The 22,085-nt window shown below is 49.4% G+C and overlaps 7 protein-coding genes across 7 annotated transcripts; 4 read left to right on the forward strand and 3 right to left on the reverse strand.

Annotated features, from left to right (window-relative positions):
* Window positions 1–827: 827 nt before the first annotated feature.
* On the reverse strand, window positions 828–1,728 carry F5B22DRAFT_192724 (ribosomal biogenesis regulatory protein). The gene is made up of 2 exons (XM_047969517.1): window positions 1,363–1,728; window positions 828–1,305 (listed from the first exon to the last, which is right to left on the reverse strand). The coding sequence occupies exons 1-2, from the start codon at window positions 1,568–1,570 to the stop codon at window positions 938–940; spliced, it is 576 nt and encodes a 191-aa protein (XP_047830512.1). The 5' UTR covers window positions 1,571–1,728; the 3' UTR covers window positions 828–937.
* A 158-nt stretch (window positions 1,729–1,886) lies between these two features.
* Window positions 1,887–3,842, forward strand: F5B22DRAFT_192700 (mitochondrial ribosomal death-associated protein 3-domain-containing protein). Its single transcript, XM_047969516.1, has 2 exons — window positions 1,887–2,628; window positions 2,692–3,842. The coding sequence occupies exons 1-2, from the start codon at window positions 2,016–2,018 to the stop codon at window positions 3,471–3,473; spliced, it is 1,395 nt and encodes a 464-aa protein (XP_047830513.1). The 5' UTR covers window positions 1,887–2,015; the 3' UTR covers window positions 3,474–3,842.
* On the reverse strand, window positions 3,631–7,133 carry F5B22DRAFT_607553 (DNA replication licensing factor mcm7). The gene is made up of 5 exons (XM_047975014.1): window positions 6,860–7,133; window positions 6,541–6,800; window positions 6,356–6,480; window positions 4,320–6,294; window positions 3,631–4,185 (listed from the first exon to the last, which is right to left on the reverse strand). The coding sequence occupies exons 1-5, from the start codon at window positions 6,906–6,908 to the stop codon at window positions 4,108–4,110; spliced, it is 2,487 nt and encodes an 828-aa protein (XP_047830514.1). The 5' UTR covers window positions 6,909–7,133; the 3' UTR covers window positions 3,631–4,107.
* A 63-nt stretch (window positions 7,134–7,196) lies between these two features.
* F5B22DRAFT_192786 (P-loop containing nucleoside triphosphate hydrolase protein) lies at window positions 7,197–11,612 on the forward strand. The gene is made up of 2 exons (XM_047969518.1): window positions 7,197–7,659; window positions 7,719–11,612. The coding sequence occupies exons 1-2, from the start codon at window positions 7,543–7,545 to the stop codon at window positions 11,307–11,309; spliced, it is 3,708 nt and encodes a 1,235-aa protein (XP_047830515.1). The 5' UTR covers window positions 7,197–7,542; the 3' UTR covers window positions 11,310–11,612.
* A 678-nt stretch (window positions 11,613–12,290) lies between these two features.
* Window positions 12,291–15,176, forward strand: F5B22DRAFT_192834 (putative serine/threonine protein kinase). The gene is made up of 2 exons (XM_047969519.1): window positions 12,291–12,531; window positions 12,684–15,176. Exon 2 carries the CDS (start codon window positions 12,735–12,737, stop codon window positions 15,018–15,020), a length of 2,286 nt encoding a protein of 761 aa, XP_047830516.1. The 5' UTR covers window positions 12,291–12,531; window positions 12,684–12,734; the 3' UTR covers window positions 15,021–15,176.
* Window positions 15,177–15,331: 155 nt separating this feature from the next.
* F5B22DRAFT_646789 (telomere length regulation protein) lies at window positions 15,332–18,435 on the reverse strand (the record flags this gene model as incomplete). Its single annotated transcript, XM_047978780.1, has 2 exons — window positions 15,332–17,571; window positions 17,622–18,435. 2 exons carry the CDS (start codon window positions 18,433–18,435, stop codon window positions 15,332–15,334), a joined length of 3,054 nt encoding a protein of 1,017 aa, XP_047830517.1.
* Window positions 18,436–18,949: 514 nt separating this feature from the next.
* F5B22DRAFT_607561 (NEDD8-activating enzyme E1 catalytic subunit) lies at window positions 18,950–21,570 on the forward strand. Its single transcript, XM_047975015.1, has 4 exons — window positions 18,950–19,702; window positions 19,767–20,063; window positions 20,119–21,302; window positions 21,554–21,570. The coding sequence occupies exons 1-3, from the start codon at window positions 19,489–19,491 to the stop codon at window positions 20,886–20,888; spliced, it is 1,281 nt and encodes a 426-aa protein (XP_047830518.1). The 5' UTR covers window positions 18,950–19,488; the 3' UTR covers window positions 20,889–21,302; window positions 21,554–21,570.
* Window positions 21,571–22,085: the final 515 nt, after the last annotated feature.

Below are 22,085 nucleotides of genomic sequence, written 5' to 3' on the forward strand. Positions count from 1 at the left end.
GTTGGTTTAGTTCTTCTCCCTCTCAGAACACCAAGTCTCACGGTTAGACTCTTAAATCCGTCCCATTTCATGTGGGGGCGCTCTTGTTATTATTATTTTACGATTGACACTGGACACTTACACTTCGACTCTCTTGGCTCTTCATGACTCATCAGACGTACGCCTAATCTCACTACTCTCCATACCACTTTCTTTGCTTTTGAGAGATGACAGCTGTATTCGCTTTTGGTATACCCCTTGTGTTGATAGCATTGTTTTGCGGTATCTGTTGGACCAAGTGCGTATATTTCCGTTGGACGGTGGTGGGGATTGGACGATGGGCGTATGAAGAAAGACTAAAGCTGAGGCATGCATACAGGCCACTTAATTGACCAGCTTAACCTCATGTCTCTATGTTGGGGCATGCCATCCTGCTACTGCATTGGAATATGGCTGTGCTTTACCGTTGGGTATTACCGGAAAACAGTAAACAGCCTAGGAGGATGTTGCGGGGTTCGCCGAGAGGAAGCATGGTAAGGTTCTGGTAAGGTGTATGTGATGACACGTCGTCCGGCGCCCTGGGTTGACGGCGTTTTGGAATCTTGAGGTGTGGAATACTGTTTGCTTGCGGTACATATCATAGCGGGTATGGATACTGGGACGACGCATGGAATGAATATATAAGCTACCGTTTTTGTCCACTTTCAAACGCCAGTAGAATGTTTGTGCTAGACCCATGAGGCACAGAATTAACCACCCTAACGCCACACCCCTGGTTTTTAAAGACAACCAAAACGCTTCACCTTCTCATAAATATTTAGGGGGGTTTTGGGGGGAAGGGGGTATCATGAATAATGCCAGGTAAGGGATGGCAAATCACCTTCGCCTGTAATGCTGTGGGCAGAGGCCATTCCATCATCAACACATACCCTTTCCCATTCTCTCACCTATGGGAATTTCATTTCTTTTTCCCCTTCATCGCCTTCCGCCTCGCCTCCTTGTCTTCACGTTCCTTCTTCTCGTCTACCTCAACGAGCCAGTCCTGTTGTACCATGCCCTTCTCTTTCCGATCGATGCGACCGTCCTTATTGAAACCCCACGTCTTCTCCCACTGGCCCGTCTCCTCGTTGTACTTCTGCGACTTCATGCGTCGCTGCTCGCGCGTCGTCGGCTTTATTCCACGCTTCGCGGCGAACTGCTCCCATTTCGTGGGGGCCTTGGGCTCGGGCACCGGCTTCTCGCGCGGCAGAGAGGTGCTGGGGGGCGGGAGTGATAGTAGCACACCTTGTGGTGTGGAAGAGATCGGACATGTTGTTAGGAGTTGATCTTAATGGGACATTAGCTGGGTAGTCGAGGGAGAGATTGTCGGATGAATAGGCGTACTTATTAGACCTTGCGCACCGTCCCGTGCTGTTGCAATAAGCTGCGCTTCAAGTGGGTCGACGCCCATCGACGTGCTCTCGGCTGGTGTTGATGTGTTTATGGGGTTTGCATCGTTTGCTAGTAGTAGGCCGAGATCGAAGGTGTAAGGTGTAGGCCGCTCAACAGCCACCTCGAGCTTTGTCCTCGTCTTTCCTGTGGCAAGAGACATCGTGATGGTTGATCCCCCGAGAACAGAGGCAGATTGTCTGTTCAATTGGACGATTCAAGAGTACAGTAGTACAGTAGGTAGTGGTTCCGACTGGAGATAGCATGCGACGAGAAAAAGTCCCAGATCTCTGGAGCTGATAGTTTTTTGGCGGGACCTCGTAATCGATAAAGTCCGGAAGCATGTACATGCACTTACCCACTACCTTAAGTAGTCGCTACCAAGACGCCCGGTAGGTAGGTAGGTACATCGGCGCACTATTGTCTCTCGACTTGGGTGGGGCTTGGCGCGGTGCGAACCCTCTAATCTGGAAATTTTACTGGGCCTGCGGCCTGCCCTGGCAGTATCGTCTGGTGAGGCTGTAAATGTGCGTGTGCATCGCCAAGGGACTCTTCAGCACTTCAACAACTTGCTCTCTCCCGCCAATTAGAGCCAGGCAAGTAGGCCAATGGCGAGCACAAATTGCTGGCGCTGCCTCGCTCGGCCCTCGCAGCGTCTGCTGCTTGCGCCTGTTTTTGGAGTCACCTCTGCACCGGCGTCTGCTGCTTTTACGACATCTACCCAGCTAGGCAAAGTCCCTGAGCCCTCGATGACGAAGCATATCCGTGCTGGCAAGAAGCTCTCGTTGAGAAGAAACAAGCGCACACCAGATAAAACCAAACCTCCGCTACCTGGCGAACGAAAGGCCTTCCGCAAGCGCATCCAGCTCAGTAACGACAATGCTCTCGCAGTTACCGGTCTCGACGTCCTGACCACTGAAAATGTCAGGGATCCCGACTCGGTCGGTAAAGTCTTCGGTCTTCCCGACGAGTGTATTGATCAACTGAGGGTGTGTGAGGCTTTCAAATCCAGCCAGAGCTGGAGCCTGTTTCGGTCACCGCATATGCTTGTCCGCAAAGAGACAGTAGATCTGGCAAAGCAGATGATGGACGCGATTGAGAAGAAAGAGACGCTAAGACTGGTTGTGGCCGGAAATAGAGGATCAGGGAAGAGCATAGTTGGTCTCCAAGCTCTTGCCACCGGGTTGTTGAATAAATGGGTTGTCATCAACATACCAGAAGGTACGGAATGATGTGTTCAAAAAGCCTGGCCGCTGAATCATGGTTTAACAAATTATTTTGTAGGACAGGAATTAACGACTGCGGCAACTGAATACGCCTCGATACCCAACTCGGAAATGTTCTCACAGCCTGTCTATACTGTCAAGCTCATGCAAGCTATTTACCAGGCGAATCAGTCTATTCTATCACAGCACAAGGTCATGCTGGATCATATGCATCTGTCCATCTCTGTAACCCGTAACATGACGCTAGCCGGCCTTATCAATGCAACCAAGGAGCCCGACTTTGCGTGGCCAGTCTTCCAGGCTTTCTGGAAAGAGCTACTCCTTCCTGGCCGCCCGCCCATCCTATTCTCCCTCGACGGCCTTGCTCATATCATGCGCGTTAGCGAGTACCGGTCTCCCGCCTTTGAACTAATTCACAGTCACGACTTGGCTCTTCTGCGCATGTTTACTGATGCACTAGGTGGGAAGACGACTTTTGCCAACGGTGCGGCTATTCTTGGCATAACGTCCAAGGGTAACGCGCCTATAATCCCCTCTATGGACAAAGCGATTGCCCAAGCGATAGCTACGCAGAAAGGCGAGAAAGTTCCAGAGCGGGACCCTTTTTTCCGCAAGTACGACGAGCGGGTCTTCGATTCCCTACGGGGTGTTAAAGTCCTGGACGTCCAAGGTGTCTCAAAGACAGAGGCTCGCGCTCTTATGGAATACTGGGCAGCTAGTGGCATTCTGCGCTCGCGTATTGACGAGAAGAACGTCAGTGAGAAATGGACTATGGCTGGCGGTGGCGTAGTAGCCGAGATGGAGCGTGTTGCGTTCCACGACTTGCGGGCTACCACGTAATGGTGAGGAGAGGGAGCGTCCAAGTCCAATGACAAAAGCAAAATGTGCTTTATGTAAGGGCTGGGCTACAGGCTGATATGTGCTGTATCATTGCATGTTGTATATTGTAGATAACCATCATATTACCTAGCATCTAGCCGGATACTATACAGGAAGATCCTTGTACTACCAGTTATTGACTTCATTTCCAGTGCTGACTGCTTCTGTTTCCTTACCATGGAGCTCTAATCTCAACTCCTAGGCTAATGAATGAGATAATCTTTGGCTTAGTAACTGACCAAATCGAGCGGGCATATTATCTGCGAATCGGATGAATTCATTTTATTGTATTCTCGCCATCTTTCTTCATTTCGCTTGGTGTAGCCAGACAAAGCGCGTAGCTAGTGATTTTGGTGTCGAAACAAACAGTAATATCTGTGATTTTCAACTCCAGATCTTGACGTTGTGGTCCCAAAGCTGACAGTCCCCTTATCTCACCACTCTACGCGGACCAGGCCATCTCTAGTACAGTGAACACAGATATCGAACCTAAGCCTACCGAAACGCCGGTGTCGAAGTGTTTCATCGGGGAAGGAAAACAAAACAAGACAAAATCAATGACTCTTGTCATTACTAAGTGTGGTTGTTAACAACATTACTCGTCTTCATCTGCCGCCCCGTCATTGGCGGTGATGAAGACTAGCCTGCTGCCATTACCGGCTGTTTGCCAGACCTGGTTTAGATAATGTTAGTTTGTGTTCACTCCATTCCCGTTGTATATGAAAGGCACGAGAAGGAAGACGGATGGGGGTAAATAGAGGGGGATGCAACGAATTGGACGTGATAAAGGAAAATTGTGAAACTTACATCCAAGCTCGTATACTCTTCCAACGCACTGAGCCACTGATCCTCTGTAAACCCTTTGGCGAGGACGCGTTCCCGGACCTTGCGCATGCTGAGTTCGACGGTGCCTTCCTCGTCATCGTCGTCATCGTCGTCTTCGTCGTCGGCCGCACGGCATGCCCCACTGTCTGCTAGAGCCTTGACCAAGTTGTAAATCCTACTTGCGGCGTTGAGCGTACGTCGACCACCCGCACCCTCGTGGGCAGCGAGACTCTCCTTTGAGGACTCAATGAGGCGCAGGGCCTCGTCGACGTCGTCTTGGGAAACCTCGTTAGCGAATCGGAGGCGGGCTAGCGCTTGCGCGAGGCGCACGACACCCAAAAGAGTACGGGGTGTCGTGTGGCTAAACTGCTTGTTCTTCTTTTCAGCCCGGCGCTGAGCGTCACGCAGCTTCACGTACGTCTTTGTCAGGTACTCTGTTACAGACTCAGGAACCGTCGGACGGTAAGTGCGTGCTTGCGCAACATACGCGCGGACTTCATGCGGCGTGAATACGACGCTGGCTGCTGTAGTAGCATCCCCGTTTGAGCTTGTGGCATAGAGATCGGGGTGCTTGTTATGCATGTGCACGTAGGCTACATGCTTGGCGAGCTGGGCATCGCTCTCGCGGGTTGGTGTGTCAAGAAGAAGGAACAAGATATCGAAACGAGAAAGTAGGGCAGCGGGTAGGTTGATGTTCTCTACTGGCGAGATGCGAGGGTTATAGCGGCCGTAGATAGGATTGGCGGCTGCTAGGATCGACGTCCTTGCGTTCAATGTTGTTGAAATACCCGCCTTAGATATGGAGATGGTTTGCTGTTCCATTACTTCATGGATAGCTGTCCTGTCGTTATCGTCCATCTTGTCAAATTCATCAATACAGCAGATACCATTGTCGGCTAGAACAAGAGCACCTCCTTCCAGGACCATCTCGTCTGTCACGGGGTCACGCATAACAGCGGCTGTGAGACCAACACCACTTGAACCACGGCCAGAGGTGTAGACACCGCGAGGCGCAACTTTGGAGATATACTTCAGCAGTTGAGATTTAGCCACACCAGGATCACCCATCAAACAGACATTAATATCACCACGAATTCGCATACCATCACCCATTGCTTTTGTAACACCACCAACAAGAAGAAGCAACAAAGCTTTCTTCACATCAAGATGCCCATAAATCTCAGGCGCAATCGACTTCGCTAGCATTTCGTATACGGCACCTGACTGACTGAATGCACTGATGCGTCGTAGGAGCTTGTCATCAATGATCATCTCGTCATAGGCTTTCTTGTGTTGCACGATATGGTGAGCTTCCAAATAGGTATCTGTTAATAGTCCGGCTCGCATGGCCTTGAAGCCAGTATACGGCGTGGGTAGGAAAACACCCGAGATATCCACAACGTCGCCAGGGTTAACTTTTCGTACTGAACTACCATAACACATGATGGTCAGGGTTCGGGGAATTTGGCCGATAGGGACTTGTTCTGCCATTTCCTGTATCTTGATTTCTTGAAATGGTAGAAATTTGGAGGCACGGGAAGACTGAAAAAGTTGACCCTTTGACTGGTTCGCTTGGCAAGTTGCTGACGGGCAGTTTGTCAGAGGCGCATACTGCTTGTCATTGACTGGTTGAAAGATTTCGCAACCACAACGATCACAGGTATATGCACCAACCTGGACCATCGGCTTGACATCTGACACTCGAGTGGCGATGCCTCGCACAGTAATAAGATGGCCTAAATGCTCGCCCCTTACTTGTCGCACGGCAAGCGCCTTTATTGGCTTGTCTCCATCCGATGTCCTTGGCTTGAAAACGAGGGTATATCGGCGAGTAAGCTGCGCAGGGAAAATATTTTCGGCTAATTCAGGGTCGTTACTATTAGCAGCGGCCTCAAGAAGATCACGATTCCGAGCCTGTCTTCGCTCCATGATTACATCTAGAACGTCATCCTTGAATCTGAAATTTAATTTGTTGTTAGTGCATGTCGAACTGGACAACGTTGCGGACAGTTTCGTACGTGACACCAGTGGTGGGCGCAGGCATTTTGTTATCAATAGCTCTAGACACTATTTCGACATAGTGTTTTGTGTTGCCTTCGATTGACTCAACTAGTTTGAGCCCATCATCTGTGTCGTTCTCGTACTTCACACATGGCTTAGTTAGCAGGAAGAGCTTGCGGCGGGGGTCACATGAGAAACTTGCAGTGACCAGATCGTCTAATTCTATCAGGACCTCGTCAATTGACCGATCCGCGAGCTTTTGCATCAAATCGGAATATTTGTGCGTCGGTTGTCTCGAGGCAGCTTTTTCTCTTCGGCGCTGTTCGTGCCCTTCGTCGTCCTCGTCCATGAAATCGTATTCGTCGCTCAAGTCATCTTCGTCAATATTGATCTGGCCGATCGCATGTGTCAGACTCTGCTCTGGCGATGTCTTGAACTTCTCCAGGAAGGTCTCGAAGGCCGCTATAACTCTGTTGTCAGAAGGTACAGGAAGTCTAACTTGTAAATGACTAGATTCGCACCTTGTTGCGCCTCGTAATTAACGATATTCCGATATTGTAAAAGCGCCATGACAATTGTCTTTATCGTCGCAAACAAATTAGAGGTTCTTGCTACGCTGGGGCAGGTCTGAGTATAAAATGGAGGGTGGGCGCCGTCACAGCATGTAATTGACCAGCCGACTTTACAAACAATTGAACGAGGGGAGGCTGGAAGCAACGCCCAACCGGCACACGCGCTTCAGCGCGACTTTTCGCGTAGCGCACAGCCACACCCATTTAACCCTTGAAGTTTCTAGGTACCCAAAGCCTGGTCTCCACATCATGTTCGACGGGTACCTGCCTATGTACAGTACCTAGGTAGGAGGAACTAAGTAAGTACCTCCAAATGTACCTACATAAGTACATATATATGTACCTAGTCTATGCAAGGTTCCCATCCCCAGACCTCGGTTCAATGGGACTGGCGCCGCGAAGCCAGACGCAGATGGATACCTACCTACCTATGGTAGATAACTCTAAAGCTACCTAGATACCGGTAGGTCAACGTACCTTACAGCGCTCGCCAATCCTCGTCATGCGCAACCTTTCGTTATCCTCTGCTATGCATTGAGAAATGCGCGCTACACTTTTGTGCTTTAGCTGCCATTCATTCTTCAAATCTTCACGCCTTGTACAAAGTTGACTGTTCTCCATGGTAGCTCGTCATGGCTTCCAAGAAGAATGCGCTGTCAGCCGCCTCCGAGATCTCCCTTGTACATCTCAAGAAGTGTCTTGTGAATCTTCCTATATCTCTTGTCAACCTGCTTGTCAATGTTAATACTGTAAGCCTTCTGCTGAATGGCCTCCTAATACCCTCCTTGGACTAAATGAACTCCTATAGCCGGCCCAAAATGTTGTCGTCGAACTCAACTACCGCATTGCGCCTACGTCAGATGGCTCAGGCCAACCTAATCCCCTCCCCAACCAACGATCAATTTATGTCGGCTGGACAGGGATGCCCAGCAAGCGCAAGCTTGTGCCTATAGTAGATCGTGATGGCATCAGCAACGGAAGGGACCGTGAGGTTTCGTCTGTCGAGCTCGATGCCACGTTAGCCGCTACTCTGGGATTATCTGAGGGCCAGAAAGTTACGGCAATTATTCACATTGACCCGCCCCTCGCGCATACCGTCAACATTGAACCTCTTACACCCGAAGATTGGGAAATCATTGAGTTACACGCCACCTTTCTTGAGCTAAACATGCTGTCCCAGATTCGAGCTGTGCCAAACCCCACGTACACTTCAACCCCGGGCCTGCCTTCTAGCCCACACGCTTTGACGCTTCATTTGTCGCCGACATCAACAGCCAGAATAAAAGTTTTGTCAATCACGCCGGCTCCTTCAGGGGATGTTCCATTTGTCAAGATTGCCCCCGAAGCCGAGATCATAGTAGCGCCAAAAACTCGCGCCCAACCCCCAAAGAGTAGCCGTGAAAGCCGTAGTGTGGGCGGTACATCACGGCGCAGCGGGAAGAGTTCAACAAGCACAATACGGAGGAGGAGCGCGCGCGAGGAGAAAAAGCCAGCGATCTATTTGAGGGCAGTTGACAAGAGTCTGTGCAGTGAATGGTTCGACGACCAATCTTTTTCAAACGATTTATGTGTATGGGTTGATAGAGACCTGTTCACAACAAAGGATTTCCGCGGCGTCAATTATGTAGCCGTCAATATCATCAAGCCAGCGGGGCTTCAGCCCCCTATCGACCCCCAGCAGCAACAACAAGAAATAGCATACCCTGAAGCTGCAAAGTCGAGTGAGAGGGTAATTGTGCATTTGAGGCCTTGGGATGAACCCCCGAGCAGTCAAACGGCTGCTCTTTCAACCCCACTGTGTGCCTCACTAGGTTGCCTGGGAATCGTAGGGGGTATTATCAAAGTCGAGCCCGCTCCACAACCATCTGTGCGTGCTACATCAGACAAGATAAAGATCTTCCCATTTGCAAGCCAGAGTGAGAAAGCCTCCGCCGCCTTGAAGTTCGGCGGAGAAACGAAATCCGAAAAGGAAGCGGCTGGAAAACGAATCGCTCAAATATATGGATCGCAGGGCTCTGGCGCGGGCCTTCTCAACGGACCTCTCACCGATGGAATGGTGTTAGGGGTATACGATGCGCTGGATTGCCCCTGGGGCTGGGAAGGTGGCGTCTTGAAGTTAGAAACATCAGGCACAAATGCAAATACTCCAGACTTGTTGCGATGGCATATTGGGTCTGAGCGCTCTTTATCCATGGATGTGCAGGCGCCAATCCCTCGTCCAACATGGCTTGAGCAAGGTGGTGTCGATGAAAATCCATGCCCAACCTCATCTAATTTGGTTGGTATTGATTCTCTCCTGGATGATCTGAGGTTTCACTTACTACATATGTCATCCGTCTTGTTGACCGGCGCTCTTGGGGCTGGCAAGACAGCTGTCGCACAGAAACTCGCCCAAACACTCCGCAAAGAGTATCTGTTCCACACTACTTACTTTACATGTCGGAAGCTCGTAAATGATGAGAGCAGAATATCTACTATCAAGGAGACCCTCAAGCGTATTTTCATGGCAGCTAGTTGGGGAGCTAGGCTTGGTGGAAAGGCAATCGTCATCCTCGATGACATAGATAAGCTATGTCCAGTTGAGACCGAGTTACAGGTTGGAAATGATAACGGGCGGAGCCGTCAAATTAGTGAGATTATCGGGGTTATCGTGCGCGAATACTGCAGTCGGAATAGCGGAGTAGTGTTATTGGCAACCGCTCAAGGCAAAGAGTCGGTCAATAATGTCGTTATTGGCGGTCATATTGTCCGTGAAATAATCGACCTGAAAGCGCCTGACAAACAAGGGCGCAGGCGGGTCCTAGAAATGGTTGTCAACCAGTATGCCGTAGCGCCGGACGCCGTACAAGCAGCATCTACTGCAGACGGTAGCCGGCCTACGACAGCTGATGGCAGTGTTGAAGATGGAGGTACATGGATGGATGGAGGTAGTGAACCCACCCATAACACCACTTCATCGAACTTCAAGGGTGATGGCTTCCTTCTGGACCCGGATCTTGACTTTCTCGATCTTGCTGGAGAAACGGATGGATATATGCCCGGGGATCTCATCCTCCTTGTTTCTCGAGCTCGAAATGAGGCACTCATCCGGTCTTTGGGTGAAATATCTTCCAAGCAATCTCTCGATATCGTTCAACTTAATCGAACAGATTTTGATAGTGCCTTAAAAGGATTCACGCCGGCATCGCTTCGCAACGTTACACTACAGACGTCGACAACCACTTTCGACTCAATTGGCGGCCTCCAGGAGACAAGGCAGATTTTGCTGGAGACTCTACAATATCCGACCAAGTACGCCCCGATTTTCGCACAGTGCCCTCTTCGACTACGCTCTGGGCTCCTCTTATATGGCTATCCTGGCTGTGGCAAGACGCTACTAGCGAGTGCAGTAGCTGGAGAGTGCGGACTCAACTTTATTTCCGTCAAGGGCCCAGAGATCTTGAACAAATATATTGGTGCCAGTGAGAAGAGTGTACGCGATTTATTTGAGAGAGCCTCGGCAGCGAAGCCTTGTGTTTTATTTTTTGACGAATTCGACTCTATTGCGCCTAAACGTGGACATGATTCTACCGGAGTTACGGACCGCGTGGTCAACCAGCTACTCACACAAATGGATGGTGCCGAAGGGCTATCTGGCGTCTATGTTCTAGCTGCTACCTCACGGCCCGATTTAATCGATCCTGCTTTGTTGCGTCCTGGGCGCTTAGACAAGAGCCTGTTGTGTGACTTTCCCAACATAGAAGATCGCATTGACATTCTCCAAGCATTAGCTAAAAAGGTCAAAATAAACGAAGAAGTACTAGCTTCAGAAGACGCATTAAGGGAACTAGGAAAGCGCACCGAAGGATTTTCAGGCGCCGACCTGCAGGCACTCATGTCTAATGCTCAGCTTGAGGCTATTCACGACGTCCTCAACGAGCTGGAGTCGCAGCCGCAAGATGGCAGGCGAGGCACCGGAAATAAGCGTGACAAGTCAGCAAGTGTTGTCCGTGCGCGCAACTTTATCCAGTTTCGCTATGGTGTTGAAGAGTCGTTGGCGGAAGCCGAGAACCTGGCAAAGAAAGGGAATAGCAGGTCGGCTCAGCTCGCTGAACATGCGGCTATTGCTGCAAAGATTACCGAAATTAAAGCCGCCAGAAAGCATGCGAAGCTGGGCGACCAAGGCGTTAGTTTTGCAAGTAAAGATCATGGCGACAAGCCGAAGTCTAGCAAAGACACCGAAGTGCTAATTGGCTGGAAGCACATGGTAAAAGCACTCGAAGGCACGCGGGCAAGCATCAGCTCTCAAGAACGAGGCCGACTACAACGCATCTACCATGAGTTTGTCGTAGGACGCAGTGGTGAAATGCGTGATGGGCAAGGCAGCATGGAGATCGGTGGACGAAGCAGTCTAATGTAGATGCCCATCAGACAGGCAGACTCTCCCAACAAGATGGGTTACAGAGTCGCCGTTCTCTTGAGACTATACAGCCCCTTCAGGTCGTGCCACAGTGATTCAGGTTCGCACACGAGGTACATCAAAGACATGAGTGGAATCTCCAGTCAAGGCTCAGGAATAGAGAGAAGGAAAAGAAACCTGGGTATAACACCTAATGTTGCATAAGCTACCTAGGTATACATAAATGCATATCATTTCAACAACACTTTAAAACTCTATGACCATCTCTAGGTACCTACATAGCGAATTGATTCAATGCCCAGCTCTACATGTATAGTAAGTATCATCTACAGAGTATTTATTACCTATGGTATCAAATGTATCAAATAGGTAGACTTGGTTGGTACCTCACATAATGTAGGTCGGTACCCAAAGTACTCCATATACCTACAGAGTAGTAATATCTACGTGTACCTAGCAGCCGCACTTTTTTAGCGCGGTTGCACCCTACACTAGCACCGGATCTAGTTTAGCGTGATACTCAACACCCCCTGTCGCATGAAGGGAGGTAAGGTACTCTGTCTGCTAAGGGCAGCATTCCGCCTCATGATGCCACTTAAAATCCAATAACAGGATGCTTCATATCAACTTATTCAACAACATTGATCCGGCCATCTCGGCCCACGCAACCACCATCCTGGGGTATTAGCCTATTCTTCCCAATGATTCTACATGTAGTGGATTTGAACTCTACGACTTCGTCCGGACCCATATCTCAGCCTCCTCGTTGAGGGGCACGAGACAAGCAAGGTTGGGTGTTGTGTGATACGCCTGGTTATGGAGCTTTGCTTACCGTCGCTAAGACGGAAGGACTGGTGAAAGAATCGACTTCAGCTACCAGCTCCAGAAGATACAGCTTCCTTAGACGCGTTTCTAACATTGAGTGAGTCATCTTCTTCCATCTTTATTTCCGAGACCCTTCATGCAAGCTTCACACAACCACTGCACAACCAATACACACCAAATCCCATCTTCTGTCATGAACACCCGAAAGAAAATGGACCAGTACTATATATTTTTGAGAAACTCCATGAGCGCTGTAGCCGTTGGGCACTTCCAGGGGCGTCCAGGACCTTGGAGGCCACACTTGCCAACCATTCCTGAAAACAAAGACACCGTGAGGCAAGTAACTTAGCGTGGCATGGGCGCTTGCAAATAGGATCTCTCATGACTATTACGTTATGTATTATTAACCTTTCATTACCAAATAATCTACCCAGTAGCATTTGTCCCATCCCTGGTTTTTAGACCTGACCAATTCCGTTCTCTCTCCACTGACTGTCCCAGCATATCTGATTCTGATGCATCTCAGCCTGTGCTAACGGTCTTTCATAGCATTGAAGATACTGGCAGCATTCTTCAAGAAGTAAGAGAAGTCCACGAAATATGGAGCGCTTACAAGTTTTGGGGCTGGGGGCCTCTGCATCACGGCAGAAAGCTGTGGAGGATGCTGCGAAGATGCAGGCTTTCGTGGAAGAAGAGTGTACGCGAAGTGGGAAACCAGTCCCAGAATATCGACTTACAGAACTGATTGGAAAAGGAAGTTTTGGTCGAGTCTACAAAGCAAATGATGTGAAGACATCTAATATTGTGGCTGTCAAAATCATCGACGTCGACGAACAAGACACTCTAAACCCTAAGCTCCAAGATACATACAGTGAGTTCCTCAAAGAAATCAATGCACTACGCCTATTGAGCGATAGTGGTGCCAAGAACGTGAATACCGTCATTGAGGCATTGCCTGTTGGTCAGGCTATGTGGATGGTAACCGAATACTGTGCTGGAGGCAGTGTGGCAACGCTCATGAAGCCAACAGCTCCGGGAGGTCTTCAAGAGAAGTGGATTATTCCTATATTACGCGAAGTTGCTGTTGCAATCCACTGGGTGCACAAACAAGGCATCATCCACAGAGACATCAAGTGTGCAAATGTCTTGATAACAGAAGTCGGTGGCGTGCAGCTGTGCGATTTTGGTGTGGCCGGTATGGTTGAGACAAAGTTCGACAAACGAACCACCTTCATTGGAACTTTGCACTGGATGGCACCAGAGCTCTTTGATCAGAATGCACAGTACGGGACTGAGGTTGACATTTGGGCCTTTGGGTCTATGGTATATGAGATTGCGTCGGGGCTGCCACCAAATGTCCGGTCCAATATTAGGATACCTCAATTTGGGGAGTACCTGCGTGAGCATCTTCCCCGCCTATCTGGAGATCAATATTCCGAGGACCTGAAAAGCCTGGTTGCTTTCTGTCTGGAAGATGATCCGACAAAGCGCCCCTCCATCGAGCAGATTCAGCAACATCCCTATATCCTCAACACAGAAACCCAATATCCAACTTCATCTCTTGCGGCCTTTGTCAAGGCATTCAAGCTTTGGGAGGATCGTGGTGGGAGCAGAAAGTCCCTGTTTGCGGGGTTTGGCGCCCAGGCACCAGCAGACCTTGACTCTACTTCTCTTGCAGCTGATGAGTGGAACTTCTCAACAACACTTGCGTTTGATGAACAACTTCAAAGCGAGAGAGATGGTACATCAGAAATCGAAGCTGTGCGAGATGTGTATGGCATGGCCTTTGACTTTCCAAGCTTCAGTGGTGAGGATACAGCTCGCCCCAAAGCAAAAGGGCGCCGCCGCCCACCGCCCCAGGCTTTAGCCGCTATGAAAGCTCCTCTAGAAAAGGTCTTTGACCCCAATACTATCTCTAATTACGATGAGAATTCTCGCGCATACTATGGCCGTCCTACGATGCCGCCACCTTCTGAACCGCCTATATCCGATCTTCCCCTCCGCGATGATTCGCTTCACGCAACGCTCAGAGAGTCACTCATAGATCTAGATGCCTCGCTAGGCGGAGAAGAACTTTCTAGCTTTGCCGATATGGGCACTATCAAACCCGCTCCCGGCCCTGGCCCTCGTGCTTCCATGGACAATAACTGGTCATTTGCATCTGCTGCAGAGCCTGTATCACACAACCGTGCCCCTCTAAGCGATCCAGCAGATCTCAATAACGGGCGACATGCACCGGATTGGTCTTGGCCTACTAACATCCCGCCAGCCTCTGCGAATCCCGAGTTCTCGCACTTTCAATTCGGCGAGGAGCGCCCCAGACTGCTTCATCATGAAACAGAGCCCGCTGGGTTGCCCTCGCAGGGATACGATCTAGAAGTACCCCGGAGTGTAAATGATCGTATGTCCGTTGGTAGCTTGATCGACCTTGACATGAGCATGCCGGAACCAAATGCGCCAGAACTAAATCGGCCGTCGACCTCACATTCGGACGTTGGCTCAATTGCTAGCTCAGAGATGGGCGGCGTCGGCCCATTCGATCTAGAACGCCATGCCTCTGTATATGCTCCCCTCCCCCTCACCACCCGAGAACCATCAATCTATGTGTCCGAGGACTCGGAATATGCCCAGCGTATTGCGCGAGCAACCCAACCAGAGTCAGAAGACCCACCTGATCATGCGGAGAATGGCAACTACAGTGTCCAACTACCGTTTGTCGAACCGCCAGCTTTGCACGTCCTAGAGGGACGGGCCTCTGGAGCGGAAGTAGCAGAAGAGATGAGGAGACTAATTGGAAGTCTCGGGGAGCACCTGTCCATGATAGGCGAGCAGGTGGCGGAGATGGATGCCCGGCGGGCTGGGGGCCACCTTACCCGTGATGATTAGATAGCTAGATATTTTCACAGAAAAGCGTGTTTCATGTACACGGGCTTCATGTCTGTATTGGAGTTAATAGGTAGATACCAGGTCTGAAGGAAATAAAGTTCGTTCAGCATTCGCAATTCTCAAAGTAGAATGTAAAGGTACCTTGCACTTAAGACGATGTAACTAAATTCGACCAGTAGGTATGATGGTTTGCATCATCTATTGCATGCGTAACGGACAACTAAATCAGCAGTTCTAAGTTCCATAGTGCCTTCCAGGTGAGGTGGACTAGGAGGCGCTTTATCTCGATGTCGGGCTCTACAGTGACGCATCTAGGTAAACCCAACGAGATCTCCCATCAGAACAGCTTGGTATTTGTCTACAGCCTCACGCAAACGAATCAAGATACCAGCAGCAAGCATCTTCACATCGTTCTCTTCGCCCGCGCCCTCGCCTCCCCGCGTGTTGTGGAATAGATTGCCAACCCACTCCATGCTCTCGACAACTTGACGGCCCTGACGCTCGCATAACCCGCGTACATCCCGTTCATTGACGTCAAGCAAGGCTGCTAGGGCCATGAGCACGGCATGCGTCACGGCCATGTCGCCCCAGCTCTCACTATCCGTGGTGTTCGAGCCTAGACATTGCCCCCGCACCCCGAGCAACAAGTCCCATAATTCGGCTGTCATCTGAGGGAGCGCAAGAGTAGATGGCCCCGCAGCGTGGACGAGCAGCCCCAGAGTCTTGAGGTAGAGCGCGAGAAGGTAGGGCTGGAATATGATCTTGCTGGCTGCGGGGCTCCGCATTGCGGCTTGAAACCGAGACGAAAGGGGGAAGAAGAACGAAGTGGAGATCACGGATGCCGTTTTGTTTGGTATTGAGCGGATCCCACGAGACTTGGACTTAGAGGATATCAGAGGATTGGCATTGGAATTATTGAGACGTGACGTGAATGAAGAGAGCTTGAGGGCGTCGGGTCCGGTCGCAGCATCTGCTGCTTCAGCTGCCATGGGGGCGAGGAATGTCTGGGATAATGACTGTGCGAGGGTGTCGAGGGCGTTGGGAGGTAGTGCTTTGAGGTTAGCGCCTGTTTGAGCTGTATTAGATGTAGATGATGGCTGCAGGTAATGCTTCTCAATCTTGCTTGGTAGAGCCTTGGATGGAAATTGTGCAGCCAGCGTATACTCCGAAGCGTCAAATCCCGCTATCTCTCTCCCACTCAGCCCCAGGACAATGAGGATAGAAGCCCGCTGTGAGAGAGAATAATCCCCATCAAAGAACGTCTTTGCGAACCAAGGGGCCATCTTCTCTGGTTGCGCCACAATAACAGCAACCATGCCTTGAAGGCGGAGGTTATAGAAGTTTTCTAGTTCGAACTTATCTTGTAGGCCAACGAGAAGTGATGCTAATTCTTCTGCATGGGATATGACTTCTGTTCCATAATTCGCCTTCCGTCGTATTAGAGTAGGTGCTGTTGTTAAAGCCAGTTTTTGTTTGTCGTAGCTTTCTATATCTCGAAGATAATTGATCAAGTCTCTGATATAGACAGGTGCTTTGGGTTTGTCTCGGTTTATTAGTGTTGGGTCATCATCCGAATCTTCCGCATCCGAGTCAGGTTTCGCGTAAGGCATCAGGTCTGGATCTTCCTGTTTCTCGTCATCTTCTACTTCTTCGATAATGAAGCCTGTTTTCGTCATGTTCTTTTTAGAGGGTGGTGCTCTTTGCTCCTTCGCTAGCTTAGCTGGTTGTTTAGGGTTATTTGGTTGTGATGAAAACATGGAGGTCCTCAACGGGTCCAAAGGACCAGCTTTGTCAGACACATGAACCAAAGACTTATACCAATCTGCCTCATCTGTAGCCATCTCCTCCATTTTAAAATCGAGCTTGGTGTCTTTCGCATGTATTAGTCCAGAAAGCGCTTCACCGACAGCCATTCCGAGAAAACGTGCCCGATTTTGCGATACGGCAAGTCTATTAGATATAGCATTAAGGTATAAACTAGATCGTAAAAGGATAGTGAGCTTCATGGGAGCTAATCGATGAACGTATCCAGCACTCAGCAGGAGAACTTGGGCATGCGCTGTACCTTGGTTAGCCCTCAGGTGGTGTGGTAGATCAAATCTTTGATATAACATGCCTTCTTGTTGTAGTATTGGAGCGTGCTTGATATATAGCTGGTCACTGAACTGGCTGAGGCTCCTCTCCAACACTGTTGAGATGGATTCCCTGTGTACAGCAAGAGCAGCAACAGCGGCCCGTCTAATGCCACATCCTTCCCCAACCCCTGCTCCAGTTGCACTTGTGAGCCAAGTCACAAGATTATCCCTCTGAGCATCATTATTAGCAATAATGGATTCGAGAACACCCACAGAGGCCCAAATTGTTGGATATTCCTCGTTGGCATCAGTGTTGTTGATAGAGTTGAGATAGAAGTCTGACAGCAGCTTCAAGACTAAGAGCAAGACTTTTCGCTGCTCAGTCAAGGGGTAGTTATTGACCAGCGTACTGAACATCTCTTTGCCAGCCTCATCTCGAAGAAGTAACTCGGTCAAAAGTGTTTGCACGAGTATTTCTAGTAGCAATAAGTTAGTGATTTCCTTTCAACACAAGATCCCAGCGTACCGGAATGCCCTAGCCTCAACGTTCGTGCACCAAGCTCAGCGCAAACTTTGAGGTCTTCTTCCTTGGGCTGAGATTTAACCCATCGGGCTTGAGTATGAGCGAGCCAGCGTATGTATTGCTTGCTGTCAGCGGTCCACAGGGCTTCAATAGGTTGACCAGCCTGTCGACAAATATCCGCAGCTTCCGCGGATAAGGATACAATCCTCCCATTAGTAAAAAGCGACAAGAACTCATGTCGCAAAGTCCGGCAGCGTATTAGATCGTTAGTAGCGGCGATATGATCCCATACACGCATCACCTCATTATCATTGTCAAGAAGCGCGGCCAGTAGGCTTGATGTGTAAATCAAGTTGAATATTATATGAGATGTGCTTGAGTCCTTGGCTCGAGTCTTGGCTGACTGTATAAGGGATCGTATGTACGTAAGTGTAGCATTGATTCCTGGCAGACTTCGTAGGCAGGCAAGTATGAGATCACTTCCGCCTTTGTCGGAAGCCTCTCGCAGAACCGTCCAGTAATTTGGAATTACCTCGGTGACGAGGATATGGATGATTTGCGCACTGAGCGGACCGGGTTTCCGTATATCAAAGTCGTGTTTCTCTCTGACTCCTTTTTGCAGGTATTCTAGAATTGCAAGTAGTGTATCATAACTGGGCTGGTTTTTGAGGGACTCTAATGCTTCTTCGGGTGATTTGCCTCGGAATACGGCCTGTGGAACCTCTAGAGGGTTGGTAGCCTTTGAAAGACTCAGGAATTCATCAGGTCGATCCCCTTTCTTGTTTGCCGGGCGGGCCAGTCTGAGAGAATCTGCCATGGCTTCAGCGAGCAGACTTTCATGTGTGTAGACTGCTCAAGCAGATGCTTGTAACATGTTCACCATCCTCTTATCGGGCGACAAACATTGCACATCGTTGCACGCAGATTAGATCCCTACGGGCATAATCTAACGTCCTCTAGGTGGATATTTATTCAGTTACCGATATAGTGCGCAACATATCTTCCCAAGGGCCTGGTTGTAGGAAACTCTTTGGTAGATACTTAGGTAACCTACTTACTCCTTCTCAGCCAGCAGAGGACAATCAACCTCCTAGACGGACCCTATGCCAGTGCAGCAGCAGGTGCCCAAATACCCTAATCCTACTCATAATTACATAGCCGTTGAGATGAAACGCTTATTTAAATGCCGGATCTAACAATATTCAATATCGATAAAGGGCGCTAGTTACCTAACTACCTATATAGGTACCTTATCTGCAAAGTACTTACCTACCAACACAAGTTACCTACCAGTAACCTTGAGAACTTTAGCGTTTCTTAAGAGGCTAGGGGCACTACCCCCGCTATGGATGTACCCGCGCCCCATATATTTCACAATGACGTTGTTCCTTAGAAGGGATTGTGGTAAAGCTCTGGGTATCAGAACTCAATACAAGGCTAACTGTAAGGTTGTAGGCAGATGCTCTCATTTCCAGATAACCAGGTATTCAGATCAACATGACTAGTTGGTAAATTGAAATGAAGACGCGAAGAATGGCCAGCTACCTAGTTATATAATTCCTTAAACATCCTCTACCTAGGACAAGCTTCATTGACGGGGCATACACAGCGATAAGAGATAAGCGGCCTTTGTTCCAAGCAGTGGAGGCTTACTCGCCTAGGTACTAATCGACTGGCCGGGATATTTGTTTAGCTTCCCCCTCCACCGTGGCATGCTATACCTGTAATATGTCGGTATCAGCCGTCTTTAAGGGAAACTCAACGATCCGATACTCCCTGAGAGATATCGTTCCTGAGAACAGGTGCACCTTCTACTGAGATCGGCTGCGGGGGAGCCCTTCGAGCTACACTTTGCAACTCCACTTCCAACATGACCGGCAGCAATGGGACAAGGCGATGGCAGTACCTAGACCATATACGAAGGAACCCTGGCCCCTTCAACCAAGATTCAGACGTTAGCGAAGCCGCTCTAGAAGGGCTGGGCCAGGCCAAGATACTGGTCATAGGGGCTGGCGGATTGGGTTGTGAAATTCTCAAGAACCTGGCGCTTTCGGGCTTCAGGAATATACATGTTATTGATATGGGTGTGTCAGAACCTTGGGAATCCAAGCCTCTTTCATCCGAGCTAATATGTCCCCGAGCGAGCAGACACCATTGACATATCCAACCTCAACCGACAGTTTCTCTTTCGCCAAGACGATGTAGGAAAATTTAAGGCTGAAGTTGCTGCGGCCTTCGTCGAGAGAAGAGTCAAGGGCGTCAGAATTACACCCCATAATTGTCGTATACAAGACTTCGATGAAAGTTTTTATATGCAATTTCAAATCGTCGTTTGTGGACTAGATAGCATAGAGGCAAGACGCTGGATCAATGCGATGCTCGTGAACATGGTCGATATGGACAATCAGGACTCACTGAAGCCATTAATAGACGGCGGGACCGAAGGTGAGTACAGTAAGACATTGGCACACCTCACTCTCATAGCTGATAGCCCATTCAGGTTTCAAGGGCCAAACTCGTGTCATCTTTCCAACGTTGACGCCATGTATTGAGTGTCAGTTGGACCTCTACACCCCGAGAGCGGCAGTCCCTCTCTGCACATTAGCCACAATCCCTCGCCAGCCAGAGCACTGCATAGAGTGGGCCCACATCATCGCGTGGGATCAAGAAAAACCATTCCCTACTCTAGACAAGGATGATCCAGAACACATTACCTGGTTGTATCAAAAGGCATCAACACGAGCCTCCGAGTTTGGTATTACCGGTGTGACATATTCCCTTACGCAGGGTGTCGTGAAAAACATCATTCCGGCCATCGCCTCTACAAACGCTATCATCGCCGCCAGCTGCTGTAATGAAGCTTTGAAAATCGCTACTACTGCGGCCCCCGCATTAGGCTTTGAAGAGAGTTATATGATGTACTCGGGAGATGACAGCATCTACACATCAACCTTCAAGTACGACAAGAAACCAGACTGTGCTGTTTGTGGCGAAGTTGCAAAGCCTCTACGCGTTGATCCCAACATCACGCTCAGGGAGCTTCTAGACTCGTTTGCGATAAAGCCAGATTTGCAGCTTAAGAAGCCCTCAATACGAGCAGATGACAAAACTCTTTACATGCAATTTCCTCCTAGCATTGAGGAACAGACACGGGTAAACCTAGACAAGAGGCTGAAAACGGATTTGGGTTTGGATATTGGGCACGAAGTCGTAGTGACAGATCCTGCATTCCCTGGTCTCATGTTCAGGTTTATCCTAAACTTCATATAATCTTCATAGTCATATAAGACCACGAGACCGTCTGCTGTCTCAATACTACTCTTGTCAGGGTACCTTTGGTCATCTCTTTGAAGTTAAGCTGATTCTATTACATAGACTCATAGTTCGGTCATTGAATGAGAGGCTTACTTTGTCATTTACCACTGTCTGCTCTCTTTGAATCCCCTATACTTTGCCTCCCGAACAACTGCTAAGTTGAAATACATGGGAAATTTTACAGGTGGGTTGGGGCCATTCACCAACCTGTGTCTAGTCAGCCTTGAAGTATTATAGCCAGAACAAAGACTGATTACCTACCTAGGAGGTAGCATGTATGAGCTATTCAACTTATAATCCCGCGAGTAAACTCATTGAGGTGAAGCATGAAAAATAGCACAGTTGCTCAACAACTAGAGATACCAAGAGGTATGGGTTAGATACATCATGTCCTAGCAGTCATATCCATGTGATCTCCGTGGTGGTGCTCGGTACTTATCTACCAACCTCCTACCAAGTAAGTGTCTATGAGATATCATGTTACCCAAGCAGCCAGCTAAGTTGGTAACCCACCTCCTCAGCCACATAAGAGTATCAACAGATGCCTATCTCAGCCGCCCTCAGCCGCCCTTAGACCAGTTCTGCTGTAGACATCCATAGGTGTACTGACCACCTAGCAGGTAGCCTGAAGCTGCATACCTACTTAGGAACCTAGGTAAATGCAGAGGAAGGAGGTACCGAGTGCACTTGCCCAGACGAGAGTATGGGTTCCTAGAGAAGGCACAGACTACCTGTAATCAAGAAACAGGCTGGAAGGCGCGAGTTGCTCCCCTCCCGCCCTCTGGCTCACCTACCTCCTCGTCCCTTAGAGATCTACCTACTTCCCTACCCACCTACTTCTCCCACTCATCAGGTCCAGCATTGAAAATCTCCCTCTCGACCCTTATCCCTCGATCCTCGATCCTCAACCCTTTAACTCATTCTTTCTCTGCCGCCACTACTTACGGTTCTATCACGCTCAGTGCGTAGTGGCTCTGTTTCCGACTCTTCAGGTCCCTATACGTTTCTCTTTGACGCCCGCCTCATCTAGTTCATACATCAGAGGTTCTTTCGAGGTATGTCGATGTTTCAGCTATCAGGACATGGGGAGCTCCATAGTCAAGTTCCCATATCTCTTCTGTTTTCCCTTCCTGCGTGTTTCCGCGACCAGCC

Source organism: Xylaria bambusicola (assembly GCF_022495145.1).
Source record: "Xylaria bambusicola strain CBS 139988 unplaced genomic scaffold F5B22scaffold_22, whole genome shotgun sequence".
NCBI lineage: Eukaryota > Fungi > Ascomycota > Sordariomycetes > Xylariales > Xylariaceae > Xylaria > Xylaria bambusicola.

What these genes read in the sequence shown, in the direction of transcription:
- F5B22DRAFT_192724 (XM_047969517.1), bottom strand. Translation starts at nt 1,570, where the DNA reads ATGTCTCTTGCCACAGGAAAGACGAGGACAAAGCTCGAGGTGGCTGTT. An exon ending in CGGTGCGCAAGGTCTAATAA is followed by an intron (nt 1,306 to 1,362) that starts GTACGCCTATTC and finishes TGTCCCATTAAG; the next exon opens with ATCAACTCCTAACAACATGT.
- F5B22DRAFT_192700 (XM_047969516.1), top strand. Translation starts at nt 2,016, where the DNA reads ATGGCGAGCACAAATTGCTGGCGCTGCCTCGCTCGGCCCTCGCAGCGT. An exon ending in TGTCATCAACATACCAGAAG is followed by an intron (nt 2,629 to 2,691) that starts GTACGGAATGAT and finishes ATTATTTTGTAG; the next exon opens with GACAGGAATTAACGACTGCG.
- F5B22DRAFT_607553 (XM_047975014.1), bottom strand. Translation starts at nt 6,908, where the DNA reads ATGGCGCTTTTACAATATCGGAATATCGTTAATTACGAGGCGCAACAA. An exon ending in TAATTACGAGGCGCAACAAG is followed by an intron (nt 6,801 to 6,859) that starts GTGCGAATCTAG and finishes ACAGAGTTATAG; the next exon opens with CGGCCTTCGAGACCTTCCTG. An exon ending in AATTAGACGATCTGGTCACT is followed by an intron (nt 6,481 to 6,540) that starts GCAAGTTTCTCA and finishes CCATGTGTGAAG; the next exon opens with TACGAGAACGACACAGATGA.
- F5B22DRAFT_192786 (XM_047969518.1), top strand. Translation starts at nt 7,543, where the DNA reads ATGGCTTCCAAGAAGAATGCGCTGTCAGCCGCCTCCGAGATCTCCCTT. An exon ending in TGCTTGTCAATGTTAATACT is followed by an intron (nt 7,660 to 7,718) that starts GTAAGCCTTCTG and finishes GAACTCCTATAG; the next exon opens with CCGGCCCAAAATGTTGTCGT.
- F5B22DRAFT_192834 (XM_047969519.1), top strand. Translation starts at nt 12,735, where the DNA reads ATGGAGCGCTTACAAGTTTTGGGGCTGGGGGCCTCTGCATCACGGCAG.
- F5B22DRAFT_607561 (XM_047975015.1), top strand. Translation starts at nt 19,489, where the DNA reads ATGACCGGCAGCAATGGGACAAGGCGATGGCAGTACCTAGACCATATA. An exon ending in TATACATGTTATTGATATGG is followed by an intron (nt 19,703 to 19,766) that starts GTGTGTCAGAAC and finishes CCGAGCGAGCAG; the next exon opens with ACACCATTGACATATCCAAC. An exon ending in AATAGACGGCGGGACCGAAG is followed by an intron (nt 20,064 to 20,118) that starts GTGAGTACAGTA and finishes TAGCCCATTCAG; the next exon opens with GTTTCAAGGGCCAAACTCGT.